Raw genomic sequence first — 23,433 nt, forward strand, 5'->3', positions numbered from 1 at the left:
AGGTGAGTTAACCAGATGACAGTCTGAGTAAATTAAGGCAAATTAAAAGAAATACAATCTACTGGTCCATCTGTGTCCCCTCCCCTCACAGTTGATTGTCTCATAAGCTAACAGCAACCGCGCAAACCGTTGAGTCTGAGGAGAAAGATGTTTGTTAAGCATCTAGAGAGGAAGTCATTGCTCCGTTCCTTCTGGAGACGCTATCGAAGGGCAAAGCCCTGTCGTCCAAGTCCTCTGTGGACTCCCGCAGCAGTTCGTAGTTGCTATGGGAGGCGGTGCCATTGGCTGCCGGAGCGTTGCGCTCGTCCTTCCTTATTGAGAAGGCCAGGGTTGCCAGGCTGACGCTGACGTCCTTGAAGGCGTGAAGCAGAAAGATGCCCACGATGATTGTGAGGAAGCCGCTGAGGGTCCCGATGACGTCGCCCGCGCCCATGTGCTCCCACTCTTTGAAGAGGATGGCGGAGCAGGTGAGCACCGACGTGGTGAAGAACACGTAGTAGATGGGCGTCACCAGGGAGGTGTTGAAGATGTCCAGGGCCTTGTTCAGGTAGTTGATCTGGGTGCTCACGCAGCCCACCAGACTCAGGAGGAGGATCCAGGACAGGGGGATTTTAAAGACGTTTTCCCCAGCGATGGCCTCCTTGATGGCGATGCCGAGTCCTTTGACACAGGACACCGAGAGCGCCCCGATTACGGAGCAGATGGTGATGTAGACGAGGATATTGGTCTGACCGTGACGGGGGGAAACCACAAAGATGAAGATGAGAGCCACGATGACCACAAGGGTGGCAAAAACTACAAACCCTTTAAAAAGGAGAAAAAAAAAAGATTTAATATTCAATCCTTTGGAAAAACATTCAGCACACTTTCACGTGTTTTATTCAGGGTTTCTGCATGCCATTAAAAATCAATAAGTCATTAAATTATATATTTTTTTAACTACGGCCCTAAGTAGCATTTAAAATGCTTTATTTTCGTCGAATATACGAGATCTAAATTGTTACACGTGTTTTTGCGTGGAACTGCTTCCGGTTTATCATAAAGCCGTATGTTTGGAAAAGAAGCCTGAGGCAGAGAAAAAGCTGGAGAATGGGGAAAATGCAAATTTAAACGAAAGTGGCTGGAAAACGAGGAATTCTAAACATGGCTGCAGCCTGTAGACGGTAAAGATGACAAAGGATTTTGCTGTGTTTTTTTATGAATGAGAGTCATGGGTACTTTTTGATGGCATTAAAAGAATTTCTAAGAGCATTAAAAAGCATTAGTTACTCATTCCTGTAAAAACCCTGTTATTACAACCACTAACTTTAAGGCATTTTGTTAGGATTTTGTGCGCAGATGTCTAAAGTTAGATCTCAAGATGCTAACAGTTATTCGTAGAAGAATAAAAAGGTGAGAAGGTTTTAAAGAAGGTGGTTTAAGTGGGTAGGAGAGAAAAAACATGCAGAAAATTTCAGACTGATGCATTCAACAGAAAAAGCAGGATTTAGATTAGATACTGTGTTTGAGTAACACTGAAAAGATGCACAACTGCCTTCAAACCATCAAATAACAGCATTTCATCAACACAGCAAAAAAAAAAAATCTGTATTTTTTAATTACAAAGATGTTAACTGTAAACAACAATGGAGGGAAAATAAAGCAACGCATGAAGCAGACAATCACTGCACTGCAAAAATGTTCTGAAAATTAGTAAACATTTATGAAAATAAGTGCATTTCACCTTAATTTGAGTAGGAAAATAAGATTATCTTTCAATTGAATGAGCTTTTTTACCCTTAAAATATGATTTAGGTATTATACACTTGAAATAAGACATAAGACCGTAAATAGATTTATATTTCAAAATGTCATTTTTCATTTCAAATGAATTTTTTTTACAGTTTAATGACGGATTAAATAGATTTATATATTAGATAAATGTTACACCAGATTATTTCTCGCTATATTTATTTATTTGGTACATTAATTTATTTTATATTCTGCTCATACACATGAGGGATCACATCAAAAGGACTGAAAACCATCTTGTGATCCACCAATTGGTGTCTTGGCGTCTTCTTTGGTAATCCCTGAGCTAGACGCTAAAGATGTGGTGCATAACTGTGTAATTAAAGAAATATAGCATATTCTTCCTTTAAAAAAATCACAATAGCAAATAGGTTTTGATTGTTTTACATTTAATTGGACTAAGACATGCAATTTATCATTCAAAGCCTTTAGATGGCGGTAATATGCTTAAAGTTAATCTGCAGCCAGACCAAAGATCTGCAGCTAGGCTGCAGATCCATGCATGCAAACTAGAAGTAAGCAGTTAAAATGTTAAAATGCAAACTGGTTTTAGCAGCACTTTATGGTCAACAAATGGATGTTCACTTTAGCAAGCTATTCTCTTTAAAGATACACAAATCAATAAGGAACATTTCAATTCCAGTTTAAATTGGACATTGTCTGCTAATTTATAGGTCTGCACATCCCTAAATGCAGCCATTTGTCGGCCGTGGTGTCATTTAGAATAAGGAACATAGCAGACGGGTCAAGGAGGAAGTTTAAAGCAACCAGAGTTGGTAAATATAAAAAATATAACAACAGGAAGTATACCAGGCTTTATACAGGACTGAGTAACTCTAATTTAAAGCTTTTTAATGCTCTTAGAAATTATTTCAATGCCATCAACAAGACTCTCGTATATGTATATGTATCTCTCGTATATATATGTATATAAAAATCAGCAAAATCAGACCCGCGCAAATATATTATTGCAATATATCTGATGAAATTTTTAAAAACTTTTTTTTTTAATAAAGCATTTTAAATGCCATGATAATAACATTTAATGAATTTTAATGCCAATTAAGGCCTTAATTAAAAAAATAATTGAACGAATGATTATTAATGAGCCGTGGAAACCCTGTATACAGAGATATCACAATACACCTATACTGAGAAAAATTGGAAAGCAGAACATAAAATTACAATCCAGGGGCCATGTTAATTCAGGAGGAGCTGCTAACTCTACAAAGAGCATAAAGATTGATAAATTGAGCCACCTGCTGCAAACCAACACTAAATACTACCATGAGCACACTGAAGCATGTAGTGGCAGCATTATGCTGTGGGGTGGTTTTTATTCAGTGGCGACAGGGAAGCTACTTAGAAATAAAAAGCTTTGAAGGACTTTAAGCTGTGGAGTTTCACCTTTGAACAGGACAGCGACCCTGAACAGCTGGTTGGAACTGCAAAGGAAGACGACTCAAAGGAGCTGAATGGAAACTACTACGAATTATTTGGAAAATCTGTTTAGTTCCCCTCAGTTTCTATGGAGTGAATTTTGTTCCATTATTTTTGCAGGCAAAGAACACATTTTGTAAATTGGGGGAAAAAAAGACACATGCAATCCAATTAAAGAAAAAAAAATATTTTCTTTCAAATTTAAAAAATTTGATTCTTTTATATTTGCATTTTCATTGGTCTGGATGGACGTTAACAAAAACATTTTTATTGGTCAAGAGTGAGCGTTTGTATTGTGCTCCGAGTGAAGAGAATGGGATCTATGGAGGGAATGAATGGAAATCGCAAACCTCAATCTAAAAAAAATGAAATTTGAAAAAATATTAAAAAAGTAAAAACTAAAAAAATTTAAATGTGTGAAAAAAAAAGAATTAAAAAAAAGTTACTTCCATGACCTTTTTTTTTTCATTTATTTAAGTTTTTCAAAGTTTCATTTCTGGATTGGATATTTTTCAAATTTCCATTTACAACACTAAATAATGGAGCTAAATGCACTCCGTAAGTTTGACACCATGTTCATCTATCACATCTATTAAATTCTAACAAATACAATAATGTATGTGACCATATTGTTGCTAAATGCCAGCGATCAGCTGATTTAAAAACACGTTTTGGTTTAAAAATCCTAACAGGATGTGTTGAGCTTTGGTTCTCTCCGTACCTGGGTCCACCAGCTTCTTGGCCATGTCCTCGAGGCTCGCGATCTCCTCCTCCTTCGGAGCGTGGATCACCATGGTGGTGGAGCCGAGGATGCTGAGCAGGCAGCCAAGCTTCCCGTGCAGGTTTAACCGCTCTGTCAGGAAGTACGACGACAGCACAGCGCTGCAAAAAAAACAAAACAAAAAAAAACACCCGTCATGGAAATTTTAAACCCAAGAGGGCACAGAAAGATGCTTTAAAAACAAAGCATGATTGTTCACTATGGATCATTTGTGCCATACCTGACGAGCACGCTAAGGGCTCCTAGAGGCGTGACCAGGGTTGCAGGAGCAAAAGCATACGCTGCAAAGTTAGCCGCTTCTCCAGCACCCACTGAAACCAAGTTAGCATACCATCAGAATGTGTCGCAATAGACTCCATTGTACTGTGCTCTAACTGGACACCTTCCCACTGCAGCACAAACACTGATGTAATTCAGTTAAGTGTCTTTTTTTATAGCTCCAGATTAATAATCCATTATCACTCACTTGATAGTAATCCAGCCCACCAGAGCCATTCTTTAAGATATGCATGACCGCCCTGCCCTGGAAAAACAGAAAAAATAAGCATCATAGTAAATATTTGATTTGGTGTCAACCACAGCGATAAAACAAAGAATAAATATAAACAAGAATCACTTTATTTAGTTTTTTTTAATCCCACTCTGATAATGAAATTAATTCTGACCTTTAACCTTTGTGTGACTTTACTTTTCCCTAAACAGTCATCTAATTTTCAGATTATTACTACAAAATGTTTACATTTCCAAACGAGGCTAAACCTGTGATTCATCAGTGTCTAATATAGAGCGGATCTAAATCAATTGGAAGTGATTATGACTGAGCCATAGGGCTTTACCATAAATTGATTTATTGATTCATTTAAGGAGGAGAATATTGATTTTTTTTTTCTCAACCAATGCACTACCGGGACTTTTATTTTTAAGAGTAATAGACCAGTTTATTGTGTAACACTAGCTTCAAACATGTTCTATTTTTCCATTGTTTACTATGGCGAAGTCTGTTACCTTGTTTAACAAGCTGCTTGGATTTAGCTGCACTTTGAATTCAGGTTCAGTCCCAGAAGGAATGACGCAACTAAAACCACCTTCCTTTTCTTTTTATCTTCTTGTTTTATTTAAACTAAATAGGGGGATATAAAATCAATCATACACAAATTTAATTTAAAAAAGCTATTTTATGCCATATTGCAAAGCTCCAATGAGGCCGCCTGGTTGCAGTTTTCAAAATGAGGCTTACAAATACTCATCCAATGAAAAGCCACAACATTTTGAAATTTTGTGCAACAACAAAGCTTTTTCTTATTTCGTCTGTAAAATTTTTGCAAAGCAGGGTTTTGTAAGACTACTGAAACTAAACCAGTAATTAAAAAAATAATCATGTTTGTTTTTCCAAAATGGATTCCAGGTTCTTCAGTGACATAAACAAAAATTATCTAAAAAGGCCTTGAATTTAAGGTTGTAGATGATTCTTAAAATGTTTTTCTTTCTATTTTGTGGTTTTGACTATAAAGAAAGTTGTATAAAAATGTTCAAAAATACTGCTAAGCAGTTGTTTGGACTCTAGTTTGGAAACATGACCAACGAGCAGCATACAAATGTTGTGTAAATGAATTTAGGATATATATATATATATATATGATGTTTTTTCTACATCCTTTTGTGATCTGAATGTTCAAACATAATCACCTTTAGATCTGAGGAAAAGTTCAAGTCAGAAGTGGATATTAATGATTACCAGCAGTATATAATGCTGCTGGTGACAAGCAAATACAAGTGAGCACACCCTGCACTAGAGGTCTGGTTTAAACACGCCTTGAATACACTGGGGCAGGGATTAGCCAGTTTCCTGACTGGTCTGACTTCTCGTCTCGCTGTCAGCGACGCACATCAGCAGCAGGGAGTGTCTCGAGGCGACTGGCAGATTTAAACAGTGATGCGATGTCAGCTGTGATCTGAAGGGAAGGGGAGGGAAGGGTCACTACCTGCCCGCATGGATCCCTTCTTAGCCAGCCTCAGGAGTCCTTTCTTCTTGAGGATAAAGCTTCCACCGATGAAGATGCTGGAGCTTATGGCCAAAGCCAGGCCGATGTAGAAGTCGTACTTCCCCCGGTCCTGACCCATGGTGAGGCTGGATGAGTTGGACTGATTTCTCACATCTACCACCAAGCAGGGAAGATTCTCACCAAAGGAGCAGCTCTGCTCACCTGAAAGAAGAAAAACAAAACAGAAAACACTCATCAGATGCAACAGACTCCCCATCAACACTGACAGCAGGAACCTACCATTAAAACTGGAAACATTACAAAGTGGAAAGCCATAATCTGACAGATTGGAGGAATCCATCTGAGGTGCAGATCGCTGAGGAGCATATAATCCTCTCTGTCACCTCATCCCATACAAAGCAATGACTAAGACTGACCATATCCAACCGGTTGTCTGAGTGTTGTTACACATAAAAAGCCTTGCGAAACTCGGTCAGCTGCTATGCAAATGAAGGGATGAGGAATCAGGAAATAGCATTCCTCTGATGGGATTGATAATCTGGCCACGCCAGGTGCACCTTGTAAGGAAGATAATTTTCACAAAAAATCAGATTGGCTTTAACTTTATCATGAAGAGGTTTCAATAAAATGCTAACAAACGTTTCATTTGGCTAAACATAAGATACAGGTAGACCGGAAATGAAGGGTTAGCTCCTGTTAGCATCACTGCTAGCTGCCCAGCCGGCCGGCGGTTACCTGCTCAGAATGAGGCCGCTTCCCTCTGGAGGAAAAGCGAACAGCGGCGGGGAGAGGACGGCGTCTGGCCAGCCTGCTTCTTGGTTTGGTTTGTTCAGCGGCGTCACATGCTGCTTCCTCCACCTTTAACCGAGGAGCTCCGCAGGAGGACCGCCGCACAGCGAGGCTCTTCTTCTGCTTATCAGGGCAGCGCGGTGGACTGTGTGCCCTCCGCAGGCTGGAACCCAGAAGCACACAGATCATTGACAGACTGCTGGGATAGAGGGAGGATCACCGCTTACTTTATCTGACATCACGCTGGAGAGGGAATAACAAAAGCTTCATTCAAAATATTCCTACATTTTTAAGGGAAATTAAAGGAAAACTTGGGATCAGATTCAGATCAGAGGCGGTCCTAACTCACATGAGGCCCTGAGGAGGGCCCCAAAAATCTATATTTGTTCAGATTCTGATTCATCATTAGTCAGTTTGCAAAAATAATCATTCAGACAGTAGGCCAGATATATTAATTAAAATATGCTCTGTCTGCTTCAATGGGGCAACTATCAGTAAACAAAGATTGCAGTTGCTTAGGGGCCCCTGACCTCTTAGGGGCCCAATCACTGACTCCTGTTTGGCCCCCTGCTCAATTGTGGACTAGGACATCTCTTTGCAGTTGTAATGATTCAAAAATTTCTATTTTACCCGCCTGATGCTAATCTGTCTGACCGGACCTTATTTATAGCGCAACACATGGCAGATTTCACCACGATGGTGAGCCGTTTAAACACGACACCAATAGCAAAGCAGACGGTGGTACTTTTAATTACTATGTTATTAACTGTGTATAGTTCATTAGACTGTTAGTAAAAAATACACTTATATATGTAACATAGTTAAAATGGTTTTGTTTAAATCCTGCTGAAATGCACCATCTGCTGGTAAAAAAGTGCAACGCATTCACCTTAGACCGAACGGGGTATTATGGGTAATCCTTAGAACTACGAGCATCACTCATGAGGTTCTTGTGTCTCTGCTATGTGATAAAGAAATATTAGTTATGCATTTTATAAAATATGTTTATGGTTTTCGTTTTTTGCATATTATTGAAATATTTTTAGTCCAGGTTACGCTAGTCCTGTTATTATAACGTTTTTGTAGCAGTTTAGAAATGTTTAGTTCATGAGAAAGTGTGGTGGGAATTTCTCACGGAGTAACACTATGGCTCTTCCTTGCAGGAGCTTATTTTATGCCAGAGACTGACCTTACCTTATATGGAGGATAAAAAGTGCCAAAATTAAATAAATAAATACAGCATTAAATAAATAATTAAATGTGTCAATAATTAATAAACGTGGAATTAATAAATAAATGTGTCATTCATTAATTAAAACCACGTCACTAATATAAAGTGCCACAATTAAATAAATAAATACAGCGATATACAATTAATTAAATGTGTAATTCATTAAATAAAAAAATAATAAAAATAACCTTTTAAACTCACCCATCAAAGTTAGGGGCGGTTATCTAACACCTGATTGGTCACCCTGCACATTAAGGCGAAGCAAATCGATTACAGAGACTCGATTCGCGTTAACCCCGCCCCCTTGATGGGTGAGTTTGACAGATTCCTTTAATGGTTTCGATGCACTGCGACACAGGACCATGAAATAATTAAATGCACACTGAAATAATTATATATATTTTTTTAATAAAATGAAGACATATTTTATTAAATTAATGACACATTTATATATTTAATTCCTTATTTATTTAATGAATTACACATTTAATTGTTCATCGCTGTTCCTGTTTGGCTGTGACTCCATCCTGGAGAAAAATCAGCTGTGCTGCTGCCATCAACACAGTTGTTTATAGATGTTGGGAGATCAGCCTGTTTTTCAGTGTAGTCCTGTTTCTTTGGCTGTGACTGGCTGGATGTGCTCTCTTTATCCTCTGGCATGGGAGTTGACTCAAAGCTTGTCTGCCTGGCTGTGTGTTTCCTGGATGGGGCCGCCTTTTACAGTTGATTTTTGTTTCTCTGCTTCTGTCTCCTTGAACCCCAGTCAGCCTTGGCAGATGGCCGCTCACACTGAGCCTGTTTCTGCTGGAGGTTTCTTCCTGTTAAAAGGGAGTTTTTCCTCTCCACTGTCGCTACAAGCATGCTTAGTGTGAGGGATTGCGGAAGAGTCAAAGAGTCGATGCAATCAACTGGTTTTCCTTAGATAGAAAACTTTGAATCAATTTGACTGGATGATCTGGTTGAACTGTAAAGTGCCTTGAGATAACGTGTTGTGAAATGGCGCTATAGAAATAAACTGAACTGAATGTTCACGGATGTTTGTAAAATGCACTAAGGCTGCAGCCGAACCTCTGATGATGTATATAGACAACTTGTATATAGTAGCACAGTCCCCAGAGGAGCTCATGATGCACTATGTGATACTTATATCTCATCTGACAGCTCTGGGATTTTCAAATCGCAAAAAAAAAGCATTTTAACCCCAGTGCAAACAATCACTTTTTTGGCCCGTCTCTAAACTAGTATTGCGCCAATACCATTTTTTGCCCTGATACCTGGCTATGCATTATTAGCCGAACTTTTTATTGCCTACCTAACATGGGTGACGATAGTTGAATAAACTTTTGGCTCTCAAAATGGTATCGTGCCCTATTTGTTGGTACTCGCAGATACTGATACCACCATTTTAGTGCTTAATCGGAGCCCTGCCCAATACTGGTATCGGTGCATCAATACTCTAAACTCCAAAGAGTTCAGAGCGGGCTTCTTGGCAGAAAGAGTCTCAGCCTTTTGGGCTTGTCTGGCGCTCCTTAACAGAGGCACACATGTTACACTCAGGCTCTGCCACAGACTCCTGGCTCTAGTTGCATCAGTGCTGGCTGTCATCCAGTTTGGCCGTTAGGATACGCGACATTTCTAACATCACCAACGTAGGCACAAGTTCTGAGCCCGTGGAAAAGCACATTTCTCAAAACTGGGGTTTCCAATGGGGACCATGTAAATGAGCAAGGTCATAAACACAGATGCTCGTTGACAGGTTGGGGTGCCTCGCACGAGGGCATGACAGTGAATCCATTTGGAGCTCAGTGATGGAGACCTCACATAAACTATCTGGAGCTGCTGGTCGTGATGTAACTGAGACATTTTCTGCATTTTTTAAATCACGTTTTGTCTGGACAGACGATATAACTGTGGTTGCTTACATCAACAGACAGGGCGGTTTGCCCTCACAACAAGTAAACACACTGACAGTCAGACTGGTAATCTGGACCAGCTCACCCCTGTTGCCACTAAGAGTGATTTACATGCTAGAAGTGTCAGGGTTTGGTTGAGGTTTGAGGATCCAGATGCAGAGGCAGAGAGGCTGAGGAGATTTCTTGCAGTTTTAATTATGATAAAACAGAAAACAAAGGCAGGAATCCAAAAATCCAACTAATAATATAAATCAAATCGGAATCTGGGGAAACCAAACATGAGGAGCCAGGTAGAGACGAGGGAGGTAGAAAACAGCATGGGAAGACAGCAATGACAAGGATCCAACAAGGAGTGACAGCAGAGGGAGAGTATAAATTGCTGACTTGGACAAAGGCAGGGCTAACAAGCTGACAAGGAGCAAATGTGAGAGGAGATAACGAGGGAGCCAAGGGGAAAGGAACACACACACACAAGAGGGCAACAGAGGACAACAGAAAAACATGAGAGCTAATAAATCTAGAAATTACAACAAAACAGGAATTGAACCAATAAAACTAGAAAACAAGGAGCAAAGTACAGTACAACAGAACCAAGACCATGAGAAGAAGTCATGCTGTCGAGAGGCAATCTGGAGAGGCAGGGCCAGGTATCAGCTTTGCATCAGAGGAGATGATGGTCAGGGAGGTTTTTCTCCCTGACTGAGCAGGACGTTCTCCTGGGATTTGATCTGCTGGCACACAAGTGACCATAGGTTCTACTGTATGATTTTCCTCCACTGGAACTCATCCCTTCTACACTGAGCAGGGTGTGAGGAAGGAAACATGCTCATTCTGAAGCTGTTGGCCTTGGAGACAATGGCTAACAGAAATCTTCCAGTCACTCTACGATGAGCCATGGCAGCTCCCTCCTTGCAGAGATTTCCTCATGCAGGCATACGGGGAGATATTTCATACTCATCCAGATCGTATAGCTTTTTTGGGCCTCCTGGCCTGGGAGAGGGTGAATCTGACCACCAATGGGCTTTCCCAGAGTGTCGCTAACAAAATTCAGAGTGTAAGGGCTGCCTCCACAGAGCACATGAGAATAAATGGCATGCATTCGAGAGTTGGAGCACAAAAACCATGGTGAGCGCCATACAGAGCCCAGTGTCAGTTATTCTAACACTTTTGAAGGAACTGCTGGATAAAGGCTTGGCTTTCTCTACTGTGAAGGTATACCTTGTCCCTATTTCAGCTCGTCATCTTGGATTTGAGGACAAAAGTGTGGAACAAACCGACTGGTGTGCCAGTTCTTGAAGGGTGCCAGACAACGAGGAGCTTAACCCCACTGTGGGACTTACCTGTTGTACTTGAGGCCATTGTGTGCACCAGTTGAACTGTTGCATGAAGCTGAGCTCAGTACTGTTATTTCAAACCTTTTCTGATTGCAGTGCTTGGTGCTAAATGTGTGAACGATATTTAATCATTTTCAGTGAATCAATCCTGTTTGCTGTATGTTTTCCATTATGGACTCTAAGGTGGTACTGATCACAAACCCCACTTTAAACCCAACTCTGTCATAACATCCTCTTACTGTAAGTCTTAAATCTGAGCAGCTGTTTCTAACATGGTCTTCTCTACACCTGGGCTTGGCACCAAACTGTGGACCTCTATCTGTGCCAGTGCACGAAGCATGAGCTACAATCAAGAAAGATGAATGTTTGCCAAGTACTGATATCCTGGAAGGAAACCTCTTCCAGAGTGTTCAGGACCTCAGACTGGGCCCAAGGTTCACCTTCCAACAAGACAATGACCCTAAGCACACAGCTAAAATAACAAAGGAGTGGCTTGGAAACAACACTGTGATCATTCCTGACAGGCCGAGCCAGAGCCCTGACCTGAGCCCAATTGAGCATCTCTGGAGAAACCAGAAAATGTCTGTACCAATGGTCAGCATCCAACCTGACAGAACTGGAGAGGATCTGCAAGGAAGAATAGCAGAGGATCCCCAATTTAAAGATGTGATATATGTGTTGCATCATCCCCATAAGACTCATGACTCAAAAGGATGCTTCTACTCACCCTGAGCAAAGGGCCTGAATACTTCTGAAAATGTGATATTTAAATTTTTTTTTTGTAATTAATTTGCAAATATTTCAACATTTCTGTTTTTTTTTCTGTCAAGCTGGGGTGCTGACTGTACATTAATAAGAAATAAAATGAACTTTATTGATTTTAGCAAATGGCTGCAATGAAACAAAAGGTGAAAAATGTAAAGGGGTCTGAATACCTTCTGTACCCACTGTATATAAAGTCATTAAAGTTGTGCTAGCAGAAAGAGTGACTACGGTCGGTGACATCACTGTTTGCAACGTCTGAGCAAAACTGTGATAAGATAACATCTATAAAAATCTCCAATATGAATGTTTTTGAATTGCTTTATTACATTTTCAATCAATCAACAAGTCTGTATAAATAAAAAAAAGATCATGATTACATTGTTGAAAACAATTAAGTGTAGATAATATTAAGCCATTTATAACCTGCTCCAGACAATGTTTAGGGAGCAAATAATCAAATCCCTTCTGATTGAGAAGATACGGTTTCTTCTCATGTTTTATTCACCACCAGAGCTCCAGAAACATCTGAATAATTCAAACAGACACTGTCTAAGTTCAGGAGTAGATAACTCCAGGGGAGGTCATGCACGTACCCTGCAGAGGACCTGAAGCAGCCTTATTGGTTTACAACCCACTTTACAACCACTGCTTTACTCTGATAGGGGTCATATTGGACGGCTGAAGTTTGAAAAAAGTGGTAACAACTAGGAGTCATTATACAATAAAGGTTTTGTTTATTCTGGAATTAATTAATAATAGGGAGTAAAGGTCAGTCAGCCTTATCATTATGACTACCTGCCTGATATTGAAACTGAACACAAAGATCCAATGTATCACAAGTGGTTGAAATATTTGCTATTTTCTTTTACTTTTTTTCTCCACATGACAACCAAACATCAGTGGGCATCACTTCCTTCTCTGACCTCTATTTCAAAACTTTTTATTCTACAAATCTGTGCATTTGAACACCACCCTCCTCACCAAGCTAGTGAAGTCAAAATGTAAAGAATAAAATTGAAATATAGTGTTAATGTAATTAAAGATATTGCCAAAGCACGGACATGATTCCAAGTGCCTAAATTTGCACGGCATCATGAGCTCCCTTTCAGAGGATGTAGGCTTACGAAGCCTAAAAACATGCGGCAAAGCTGATCTGTCATCATTCATGTCCACTGACATTATTATGGGCTTTATTTTTGAAGTTTTTAATTTTCCTTATTGAAAGATCAACTTTATTCTAAATACTATATTTCAACTTTATTTCCAACTGTTAGACTTAATTCTGATATAGTGCTGAACCAATCGGATGAATCAATTATTGAACTAATAGTTAATTATTTTAGCAATCGATTAATTGTTAACTGGAGTATAGACTGTAAAATATTCCTTTAGCAAATAGAGCGACCCACTTAGAGCAGTAATTATACCAACATTGTGAAAAAATAAATGAATATTCTGCATTTAAGATAAAGAAACTATATATAAGAATCTATATGCTTTATCCAGAACTCCTAAAGTGGAAAAGATTTAGTTTTACCTGGTTTAATTTCGTAAAAAGTCTTCTTTTGCTATCCGATTATTAATCGATAAAATAATCAAATAAATAATGGCAAAATAATCCTTAGTTGTAGCCCTATTCTAAATATTTCAATTTTACTGACTTGGTGAGAAAAAGGGGGGAAAGCATACTTTTATTTTTTCCTCAATGTGGCCCTAATTGTAAAAATCCAACTCTTTGAATTACTCAAAATTAGAATTAAACTGCAAAATGTTTTTTTTTTTTATTTACAAAAGACAGAAAAAAATAAATACTGATTACCACTAATGGGCACAATCTCTCTACCAGCATCGTAGGCAGGAGAAAGAGACTTTTTAGGATTAGCTCACATATAAAGTTGCATACCAACATGGACCTCTCCTTTAACAGCAATACAGTAGCTGTATTTACACTGTTATTACTCTGTTAATTAAAAAAAAGGCAAAGTTTTTCAGTTGCAGTATTTCCATTAACTAAAAATTACAATTACATTTTCAGATGAATGTGTTTGTTCACACGATGACTCTTAAACCACATGGCAGCAGTGGATGTAAACACTTATATAAGACAGAATCCATATTTCGGCCACAGCTCTAGTGCTCATCGCGCTCATCTCCTGAGCTAAATGTAAAACATACTCAGTCTGCTGATCAAATGGTTCTGGACGTCCTTAGGTCCTGGTATAAACAGTGGGGCGATCGTTCCTTTGTGGTTACCACACCTAAACTATGGAACAACCTGCCCCTTGGTCTGGGGGTTCTCATAGATCTGCACCTTTTTAAATCCAGATTAAATGCTTTTTTTTTTTTTATTGTATGGCACTAGTGGTTCATTTTTCTGATTGTAGGCTGACAGGAAAGGGTACGGAAGAGGATTAGGGCCAGCGGAAAAAAAAAAAAAAGTTAACTGATTTTTACATTTTATTTCAGTTTAGTATGGGAAAAAACTCAGAATTCTGACTTTTTTCTCAGAATTCTGACTTTAATCTCAGAATTCTGACTTTTTTTATTGTCAGAATTCTGAGATTAAAGTCAGAATTCTGAGAAAAAATTCAGAATTCTGAGTTTTTTCCCATACTAAACTGAAATAAAATGTAAAAATCAGTTAACTTTTTTTTTTTTTTTTCGCTGGCCCTAATCCTCTTCCGTAAAAGGGGGTATGAGAGAGAGGTAGAGACATGCGGGAAAAGACCACAAGCTGGATTCGAACCCGGGTCTGCTGCGTCGAGAACTAAGGCCTCCGTATATGGGTAGTGCTCACTAACCACAGCGCAACCTGCACGCCCAAAGACTCATTTTTTTAAAAATGGCTTTTAAGACTTAGGACACATTTTTTTATGCTTACGATTTTAGTTTATTTTTGTTTATGCAACGTTTTTATCTTTCTGTGAAGCACTTTGGTCTTCCTGGTGTTGTTGTAAAGTCCTATATAGATAAACTTTGATTAGATTTAATTCAGTCTCCCTATAAATCCAAATAAGTCCCACTAGTATCATCCTGCAAACAGCCCCGGCCTTCGCAGTTTTTTTTTTTCACAAGGCAGTAAGGTCCAGTTGTGGATCATTGCAAAAAAGTGTTTTTCATTAGAATTTTATGGAAAATAATAATAAGAATTTCCATGTGAAGCGCAAAAGTGTTTAAGTGAAAAATGTGAGTTTTTTTTAAATTGCAGTGGTTATATTTAGCAGATTCATTTCCTTAATTAACATTTGGGCAATTTAAATGTTAATGTAAACACAGTTTTATGGGTGTACTGGTCCATTGCCTATCCTATTCTGGCCCATGGTCTGTCGCCCAAAAGAGCACAGAATGACCAATCAGCAAGATGTCACCTGACTGTATAAAATAAAATGTGTTCAAATTTGTGGTTGTGAGATAAGTACTCCTGCAAGGCACCTTATAGTTACTATAATTCAGCTTTACAGCCTCTTTTCAAGTTAACTCAGGGGTTGGCAACCCGCAGCTCCAGAGCTGCATGTGGCTCTTTAGCGCCCCCTTGCGGCTCTCTGGAGCTTCGTGCAGGAGGTCAAACAAACATTAATTGTTTTCCAATGCTGTAAATATTTGTATAATAAATAAATTTAAATTTGAGTCATAACCATAGAGATCAGTGGTCATAACCTGCAACCAGCGCGGCGCGGTGCCGGGCAAACAAACCTGCAGGTGTTTCTCAGAACATGGATTCCAAAGGGAAAAAAGGAAGATAGGTGATGAGAAAAGAGGATTCAAAGAGTTGACCGAATCATTTGCTTTCATTATCAATGCGGAAGGATTGCCTGCATTTTTGCTTTGTAATGAGAGGTTTAAAAAAAAGAAAAAAGAAAAAGGAAAGTAAGTTTCCAGGGAAGACTAAATACGCAGCTGATCACAAAGTTGGGAGTGAGAGAAAAAGTGCATTTGCAGAACTTCTGGATGAATGAAAGGAGAGCAAAGATAGATTTCCTCCCTCGCCTCATCCTGCTATGTGACATTTGCTCCAGGATAAACATTTAATCTTGAGTGCTTATTTTACATTTCAGCCCACATAGTCCTCTTCTTTAGTGGGATAATACACTTAGTTTCATACGAGGCATATATAAGACTTTTACATTTTTGCAGCTCCAGACAGATTTATTTTTTGGTTTTTTGGTCCAATATGGCTCTTTGAGCAGTTTGGTTTGCCAACCCCTGAGTTAACTGAATCCTTATTTCTGCTGTTGACACAAACCCTTTAGGCACAGAATGTCATTTTCTTTTATACCAAATCCGAGCTTCTGTTCATTTATAAACTGCCACGACACACTCACTGTTTTCTTCCTCACATTGATCTGGTCAAAGGTCACGGCTGACCGATGCATCTTGTAGCTTTGGTCACTAATATGGGATGTAGTTCAGAGCAAACAGAGTTTCAGTCTGATTTTGTCCGTGCCTCCTTCTCCTTCCAAGTAATCAGAGCTTCCTGAGAGATTCTAAGTAAGATCACTCCTACACACACCGTTGTTAAACCGCAGAGCATGGCCAGGCTGTCGCTCACCGTGAGTGCCGTCCACTCCTTAAACAGGAGGGCAGAGGCAAAGATCACGGTGGACGTAAACGTCACGTAATATATAGCTTCGAATATGTTGGAGCTGAAGCTCTCCAAGGCTTTATTGATGAAGAAGAACTGGATCAGGATGCTGAGCGCTAGCGCCCCCAGCAGGCCAAGGAAGAGAGCCAGGGCTCTGGTGTTCGACGGCCCCTCAGTAAACACATCAGGGGCCACCAAGCCGAGCCCTTTGCTGCTCGGAACGGTGAAGCTTCCCAGGAGCGAACATATGGCGATGTACACCATGATGTTGGATGTGCCGTGAGCCGGAGCGACCCACACGATCAGAGCGATCAAAAGCAGGACCACGAGCACGATGTAAGTTACAAACACTGCGAGACAGAAAAATCCAAGGGTGAGCGACGCAATCCAGCATATTTCATCCGAATAATGTGAAGAGTTCATCACCTGGATCTGACAGCCTTTCTTCAAACTCCTCTCTAGATGCGGCCACCTCTTTAGGGGCGTGGATAATCAGCAAGACCGCACCACTGCAACAGAGCACACATCCGAGCTTCCCGAGGATGTTTAAATGTTCCTCCAGGATCCAAGAAGCCAGCACAGCACTGCATCACAAAAAAACATTACTACATTATATACATGTAAAAGCCAGTAAATTAGAATATTTTGAAAAACTTGATTTATTTCAGTAATGCATTCAAAAGGTGTAACTTGTACATTATATTTATTCATTGCACACAGACTGATGCATTAAAATGTTCATTTCATTTAATTTTGATGATTTGAAGTGGCAACAAATGAAAATCCAAAATTCCGTGTGTCACAAAATTAGAATATTGTGTAAGGGTTAAATTTTGAAGACACCTGGTGCCCAAAACTAATCATCAGCTGATTAACTCAAAACACCTGCAAGGGGCTTTAAATGGTCTCTCAGTCCAGTTCTGAAGCCTACACAAACATAGGGAAGACTTCAGATTTGACAGCTGTCCAAAAGGCGACCATCGACACATTGCACAAGGAGGGAAAGACACAAAAGGTTATTGCTGAAGAGGCTGGCTGTTCTCAGAGCTCTGTGTCCAAACACATTAATAGAGATGCAAAGGGAAGGAAAAACTGTGGTCAGAAAAAGTGCACAAGCAATAGGGATCACCGCGCCCTAGTCAAGATTGTGAAAAAAAACCCATTCAAAAATGTGGGGGAGATTCACAAGGAGTGGACAGCTGCTGGAGTCAGTGCTTCAAGATCCACCACCAAGAGACGCTTGAAAGACATGGGTTTCAACTGCTGCATACCTCGTGTCAAGCCACTGTTGACCAAGAAACAGCGCGAAAAGCGTCTCACCTGGGCTAAGGAAAAAAAGAGCTGGACTGCTGCTGAGTGGTCCAAAGTCATGTTTTCCGACGAAAGCAAACTTTGCATTTCCTTTGGAAATCGAGGTCCCAGAGTCTGGAGGAAGACAGGAGAGGCACAGGATCCACGTTGCCTGAAGTCTACTGTAAAGTTTCCACCATCAGTGATGTTTGGGGTGCCATGTCATCTGCTGGTGTCGGTCCACTCTGTTTCCTGAGATCCAGGGTCAACGCAGCCGTCTACCAGCAAGTTTTAGAGCACTTCATGCTTCCTGCTGCTGACCTGCTCTATGGAGATGGAGATTTCTGGTTCCAACAGGACTTGGCGCCTGCACACAGCGCAAAATCTACCCATGCCTGGTTTACGGACCATGGTATTTCTGTTCTAAATTGGCCAGCCAACTCCCCTGACCTTAGCCCCATAGAAAATCTGTGGGGTATTGTGAAAAGGAAGATGCAGAATGCCAGACCCAAAAACGCAGAAGAGTTGCAGGCCACTATCAGAGCAACCTGGGCTCTCATAACACCTGAGCAGTGCCAGAAACTCATCGACTCCATGCCACGCCGCATTAATGCAGTAATTGAGGCAAAACCAAGTATTGAGTATTGTACATGCTCATATTTTTCATTTTCATACTTTTCAGTAGGCCGACATTTCTAAAAATCCCTTTTTTGTATTAGCCTTAAGTAATATTCTAATTTTGTGACACACGGAATTTTGGATTTTCATTTGTTGCCACTTCAAATGATCAAAATTAAATGAAATAAACATTTGAATGCATCAGTCTGTGTGCAGTGAATAAATATAATGTACAAGTTACACCTTTTGAATGCAATTACTGAAATAAATCAAGTTTTTCAAAATATTCTAATTTACTGGCTTTTACCTGTAGAGTCCAAAAGGTGTTTGAGGCTATTTAAAAAAAAAAAACAAATCTCACTTTATTAAATCAAGCTTTTCTTATTTCTTTAAAAATAAATAAGTGTATACATTTAAATACATTTACCCTTCTGAGCTAACTTCCCACTGTCATAACAGCTGCAAACTTTTTAGATGTCTCGACCAGCTAAGGTTCAACTCTTTTGCAGCCTCTAACAGGTTTTCTGGCTGGAGTCGGACTGACCCCGATTTTAGCTTCATCCATCTTTCCTCAGATGATAAACTGAGCATTGCTTCCTGAGCCTGCCCTTGCAGAGCACAGCATACACTTCCCAACCATGAGATCTCATCATTACACAGGGTACCCCTATTAATCTTAATTACTTTTATTTCTAAATATTTGGGTGTTTGCAGCGGCTATTTCAGTTTAATATATCTAATAACTGATGGAAACGGTAATATTTCAGTATTGAATAGAGGTTTATTGGACTAACAGAAAATGTGCAGTACAAAAAGAGACATTATTTAGTATATTCTCCTTTTGCGAAAACAACAGCCTCCAGTGGCTTCCTGACGCTTTGAATGAGTTCCTGGATCCTGGATGAAGGGATTTTTGACCATTCCTCTTTGCTAAACAATTCCAGTTCAGTTAAGTTTGATGGTTGCTGAGCATGGACAGCCTGTTTCACATCATCCCACAGATGTTCAATGATATTCAGCTCCGGGGATTGGGATGGCCATTCCAGAACATTGGAATTGTTCCTCTGCATGAATGCCTGAGTAGATTTGTAGCGGTGCTTTGGATCATTGTCCTGCTGAAATATCCATCCTTAGGGTGACTTCAACTTCATAACTGATTGTTTAACATTATTCTCAATAATCTGCTGATATTGAATGGAATCCATGCGACCATCAACTTTAACAAGATTCCCAGTGCCAGCATTGGCAATGCAGCCCCAAAGCATGATGGAACCTCCACCTAATTTTACAGTGGGTAGCAAGTGTTTTTCTTGGAACGCTGTGCTTTTTTTGCCGCCATGAAAAACGCCTTTTTTGTGACCAAACCACTCAGTCTTTGTTTCATCAGTCCACAGGACTTATTCCAAAGTGAAGCTGGCTTGTCCAAGTGTGCTTGGCATACCGCAGCGATTCCATTTGTGGCGTGCTTGCAGAAAAGGCTTCTGTCGCATCACTCTCGCATAGAGCTTCTCCTGGTGCAAAGCGCGCTGAGTTGTTGAGCGATGCACAGGGACACCATCTGCAGCGAGATGATGCTGCAAGTCTTTGCAGGTGGTCTATGGGTTCTCCTTGACCATTCTCACCTTTCTTCTTCTCTGCCTCTCTGATATGTTTCTTGGCCTGCAACGTCTGGGCTTAACTAGAACTGTCCCTGTGGTCTTCCATTTCCTTACCATGTTCCTCTAAATGGAAACTGACAGTTTAATATCCTTCCCCTGGACGACTATCTTGAACAATCTTTGTTTTCAGATCATTTAAGAGTTGTTTTGAGGCGCCCATGATGAATCGTCAGAGGAGATTCAAACAGGAGAACAACTTCCAACTGGCCATTCAAATCTTACTGAAGTTACCAAACCAATTTTGCATTTCAGTAAGTCAGTGAAAAGTAGCTAAGAGTATTCATATCAATAAAATGATTAGGGTACCCACATTTTTGCACCTATCAACTTTTGTTTTAATACATATTGCACATTTTCTGTTAGTCCAATAAACTTCAATTCAATAGAGAAATATTGCTGCGTCAATCAGTTATTAGATATATCAAACTTAAATAGATGTTGCAAGCACCTAAATATTTAAAAATAAAAATAATTAAGATTAATAGGGGTGCCCAAACTTTTTTCATATGACTGTACCAGAACAGCTGTAAAGTTTCAAATAAAAGCATTATATAATAGAATAACAACTTGCATGCTAATAAACATTGATTAAACACGGAGTAAAATCAGAAACTGCAGGAACATCATTCCCACAGCATGATATCGCCACTACCGATTGGTAACCATCAGGTTTAGCTAAAACTTACCCAAAAAGCACTCCAAGAGCCCCTAAAGGTGTAACTATCACAGCAGGGGCCAGGTTATATGCCAGGAAGTTTCCAATTTGGCCAATTATCACTAAGAAGCCATTGACAGACATGTTAACAATTAGATAAGAACGAGGATATTAAAGGAACATGGTTACTATTAATGTGATACTCACTACACAGTGTACCACTGCACCACACCGCATCTGTGAGGTACGAACATCCTGGAAGATATCCACCAATCAGTGTTGTCTTTGAGACTTCATTCACTTTTTTATGCATCTCGTGATAACTATTTAAAGTTCCTTTTCTTCCTACCTTTGCTACGAGACCGCAGTATCCCCTTTTTCTGAAGCACAAATGTCGATCCATTAATAAAGCTTGAAATCACAGCCACTGCTATCCCTAGCGGCGCTCCAGACAGTCCTAAATCATCGGCCATTACTGTACTTTGAGACGCCAACTGATAACCTGATCGTTTCCCGGGGAACAGCGCCACCCAGTGGCTGGTTTTCCCTCAATCCAGGTCAACTCCGCCTCTTCTATGTCCCGCCTCCAATACCAAAATCGGTGGACGGTTTATTATTTCCTGCTCACCCCGCGCGGGCGGAGCACTATCCGAAATAACACAAACCCCGCCTCGGGAGGAACGGGGAAACATATCAATCGCGTTTCATCTACCAGTAAGGACTGCGTAATTTGTTTCCATGCCTCCTTCCCTGGTCCACAATCCGTCAATCAAATCCATTATGAACGTCTGGTTAATGCAGTAAAGCAGCTGAGGGGGGACAAGAATAACTTGACAATTGTTTCGCAGGTAATATATAAATATATTGTTGTGTTGCTAGATTATCCTGAACGCGGTGTCCCTCTTTGGTCTGCAGTGATGCCTGGATGACGGAAGCTAGATTAGCCGAGGATAGCTAGCGTTGTGTAAATGTTAGCTGGTTAGCTGGTTAGCCGGTGACTTGGTCCTAAAGAGAAAGCTAGCCAGCGGTTACAGGCTGCGGTGATGCTGTGTCAGAGGACCGGGGTTAGCCGTTGGGAGAGTTTCTGTTGTCACCTATGCTAACACCGCTGTGCCTTTGCTAGCATTCACAGCTTCCCTGGGATTCATGAAGGCTTTAAAAGCTGCACATTTCTGGCCTTTAATCGTTCATGAAGTCATAGAAAACCTAAACAGCTGATGTATATCAGTTTTTATTGATCAGGTAGCATGTTTTATCGCTTTTAATGTTAATATTCACGAGTGCTGAGAGCTTTTTGTTGAACCATATGTCAGATATAGGAAGTCTAGATTAGTTTTTAGCATCTAGGAACATTTAATATGCGTCAGCTACAACTGCATATGTATTCACAGTAAATAATAATCCCTCCCAGTTAGTTATACTGATGTAGTAATATGTCATGGCCTTTTTCAATTCATTTCAATTCAGTTTAGTTTATTTATATAGCACCAATTCACAACACCAGACTCTTTCATGTTAGGGTTTTTCATTTCAGAATAAGCTTTCAATTTCAATAGTTGTTTTCAAAACTATATAACAAACTATGTTATAGTTAAAGATAGGGGCTACTTTATGTAATGGACCAGTTATCGGCATACTGTTAAAATAGTAAATATCACAATAAACCTACTAGATGCACTGTTTGTTTATTGTATTTTAAGCATTTTAAATTCTATGCACCTTTTAAGCTGTTTGGCCTGTTTTATAGTTTCTTGATGACCACAGTGATGGAGGTTGATGTATTTTTTTTTTTATTCTTCTTGCTTGTTTTTTGTTTTTGTTTTTTACAGGCTGGATAAACTGGTGAAAAGAATTGTCAGAAAATTGTTGGTTTATCTCAGTATTATCTTTGCCATGCTCAACATTAACATAGCAATCAATCGTTTTGTTCTAAAAAACAAACAAATAAGCTGCACTTTTAAATAGGTGAGAGCGACGTTGTTACTTTCTGTGATGCCAATTATCCCCAGTTTAACAGAAAGGCTTTATCCTTAAAATCAGAGTGTTTCTTCAGTTTCTCCCCCTTTTTTACCTATATGTCTCCGTTTTCTTCACTCATATCTCCATTTTATTTATAGAAAATCTGAAATCTTACCAAATTTCTGAAAACATTTGAGATTGTTTTGGTTTCTGTCTAGTTCCCCTTTTGGACCAGTTGACCCTTATGACCCCTGATCAAACCAAAATGTCTCCAGATGGGAGAGGCTGTTAATATATCACATTACGTTTCCTTTAAGTCGACTGGAGTAGATTCATTGTGAATGTAAATTGACGTATGAACCCTCTTGTATCTGTAAAAATGTGCAGTGATCAGGAAGATGAACAACCCCTGCTGTTTTCTTCCGCTGTTTTCTTCCACTGTTTTCCAGTTGTTCACCAATCCACTGCTTAGTGCAGCTGAAGTAAAATCATAAAGGAATCCTTTAAGGTGGAGAGAGTGGCGTTTGCTTTAACGCCGTGTCGTCTGACTTCTCATTTCTGTGTGCTGCTGTCAGCAATCAGTAGGTCAGCTACTTCCTCCTGAATACTTCAGGATAATGTTTT

General features: G+C 39.8%; 3 protein-coding genes across 7 annotated transcripts in view; 1 reads left to right on the top strand and 2 right to left on the bottom strand.

Moving 5' to 3' along the window:
• Positions 1–97: 97 nt before the first annotated feature.
• nipa2 (NIPA magnesium transporter 2) lies at positions 98–7,000 on the bottom strand. 2 transcript variants are annotated; one of them, XM_038271745.1, is made up of 6 exons: positions 6,751–7,000; positions 5,995–6,216; positions 4,479–4,535; positions 4,233–4,323; positions 3,953–4,113; positions 98–804 (listed from the first exon to the last, which is right to left on the bottom strand). In XM_038271745.1, the coding sequence occupies exons 2-6, from the start codon at positions 6,131–6,133 to the stop codon at positions 155–157; spliced, it is 1,098 nt and encodes a 365-aa protein (XP_038127673.1). In that variant the 5' UTR covers positions 6,134–6,216; positions 6,751–7,000; the 3' UTR covers positions 98–154. The 2 variants fall into 2 exon arrangements, with proteins under 2 accessions (XP_038127673.1, XP_038127672.1); XM_038271744.1 differs by lacking the exon at positions 6,751–7,000 and adding an exon at positions 6,295–6,448.
• Positions 7,001–14,693: 7,693 nt separating this feature from the next.
• Positions 14,694–21,365, bottom strand: nipa1 (NIPA magnesium transporter 1). The gene is made up of 5 exons (XM_038271723.1): positions 21,200–21,365; positions 21,058–21,105; positions 20,882–20,972; positions 17,056–17,213; positions 14,694–16,979 (listed from the first exon to the last, which is right to left on the bottom strand). Exons 1-5 carry the CDS (start codon positions 21,321–21,323, stop codon positions 16,471–16,473), a joined length of 930 nt encoding a protein of 309 aa, XP_038127651.1. The 5' UTR covers positions 21,324–21,365; the 3' UTR covers positions 14,694–16,470.
• A 201-nt stretch (positions 21,366–21,566) lies between these two features.
• Positions 21,567–23,433, top strand: part of herc2 (HECT and RLD domain containing E3 ubiquitin protein ligase 2) — a 94,474-nt gene continuing 92,607 nt past the window's right edge. For all 4 annotated transcript variants that reach the window (XM_038271736.1, XM_038271739.1, XM_038271737.1 and 1 more), the window contains exon 1: positions 21,567–21,698. The gene's annotated coding sequence lies outside the window, so the exon portion shown is untranslated. The remainder of the gene's footprint in view (positions 21,699–23,433) is intronic.

This window comes from Cyprinodon tularosa, unplaced genomic scaffold, assembly GCF_016077235.1.
Source record: "Cyprinodon tularosa strain WSP-4 unplaced genomic scaffold, ASM1607723v1 ctg808, whole genome shotgun sequence".
NCBI classification, from domain to species: domain Eukaryota; kingdom Metazoa; phylum Chordata; class Actinopteri; order Cyprinodontiformes; family Cyprinodontidae; genus Cyprinodon; species Cyprinodon tularosa.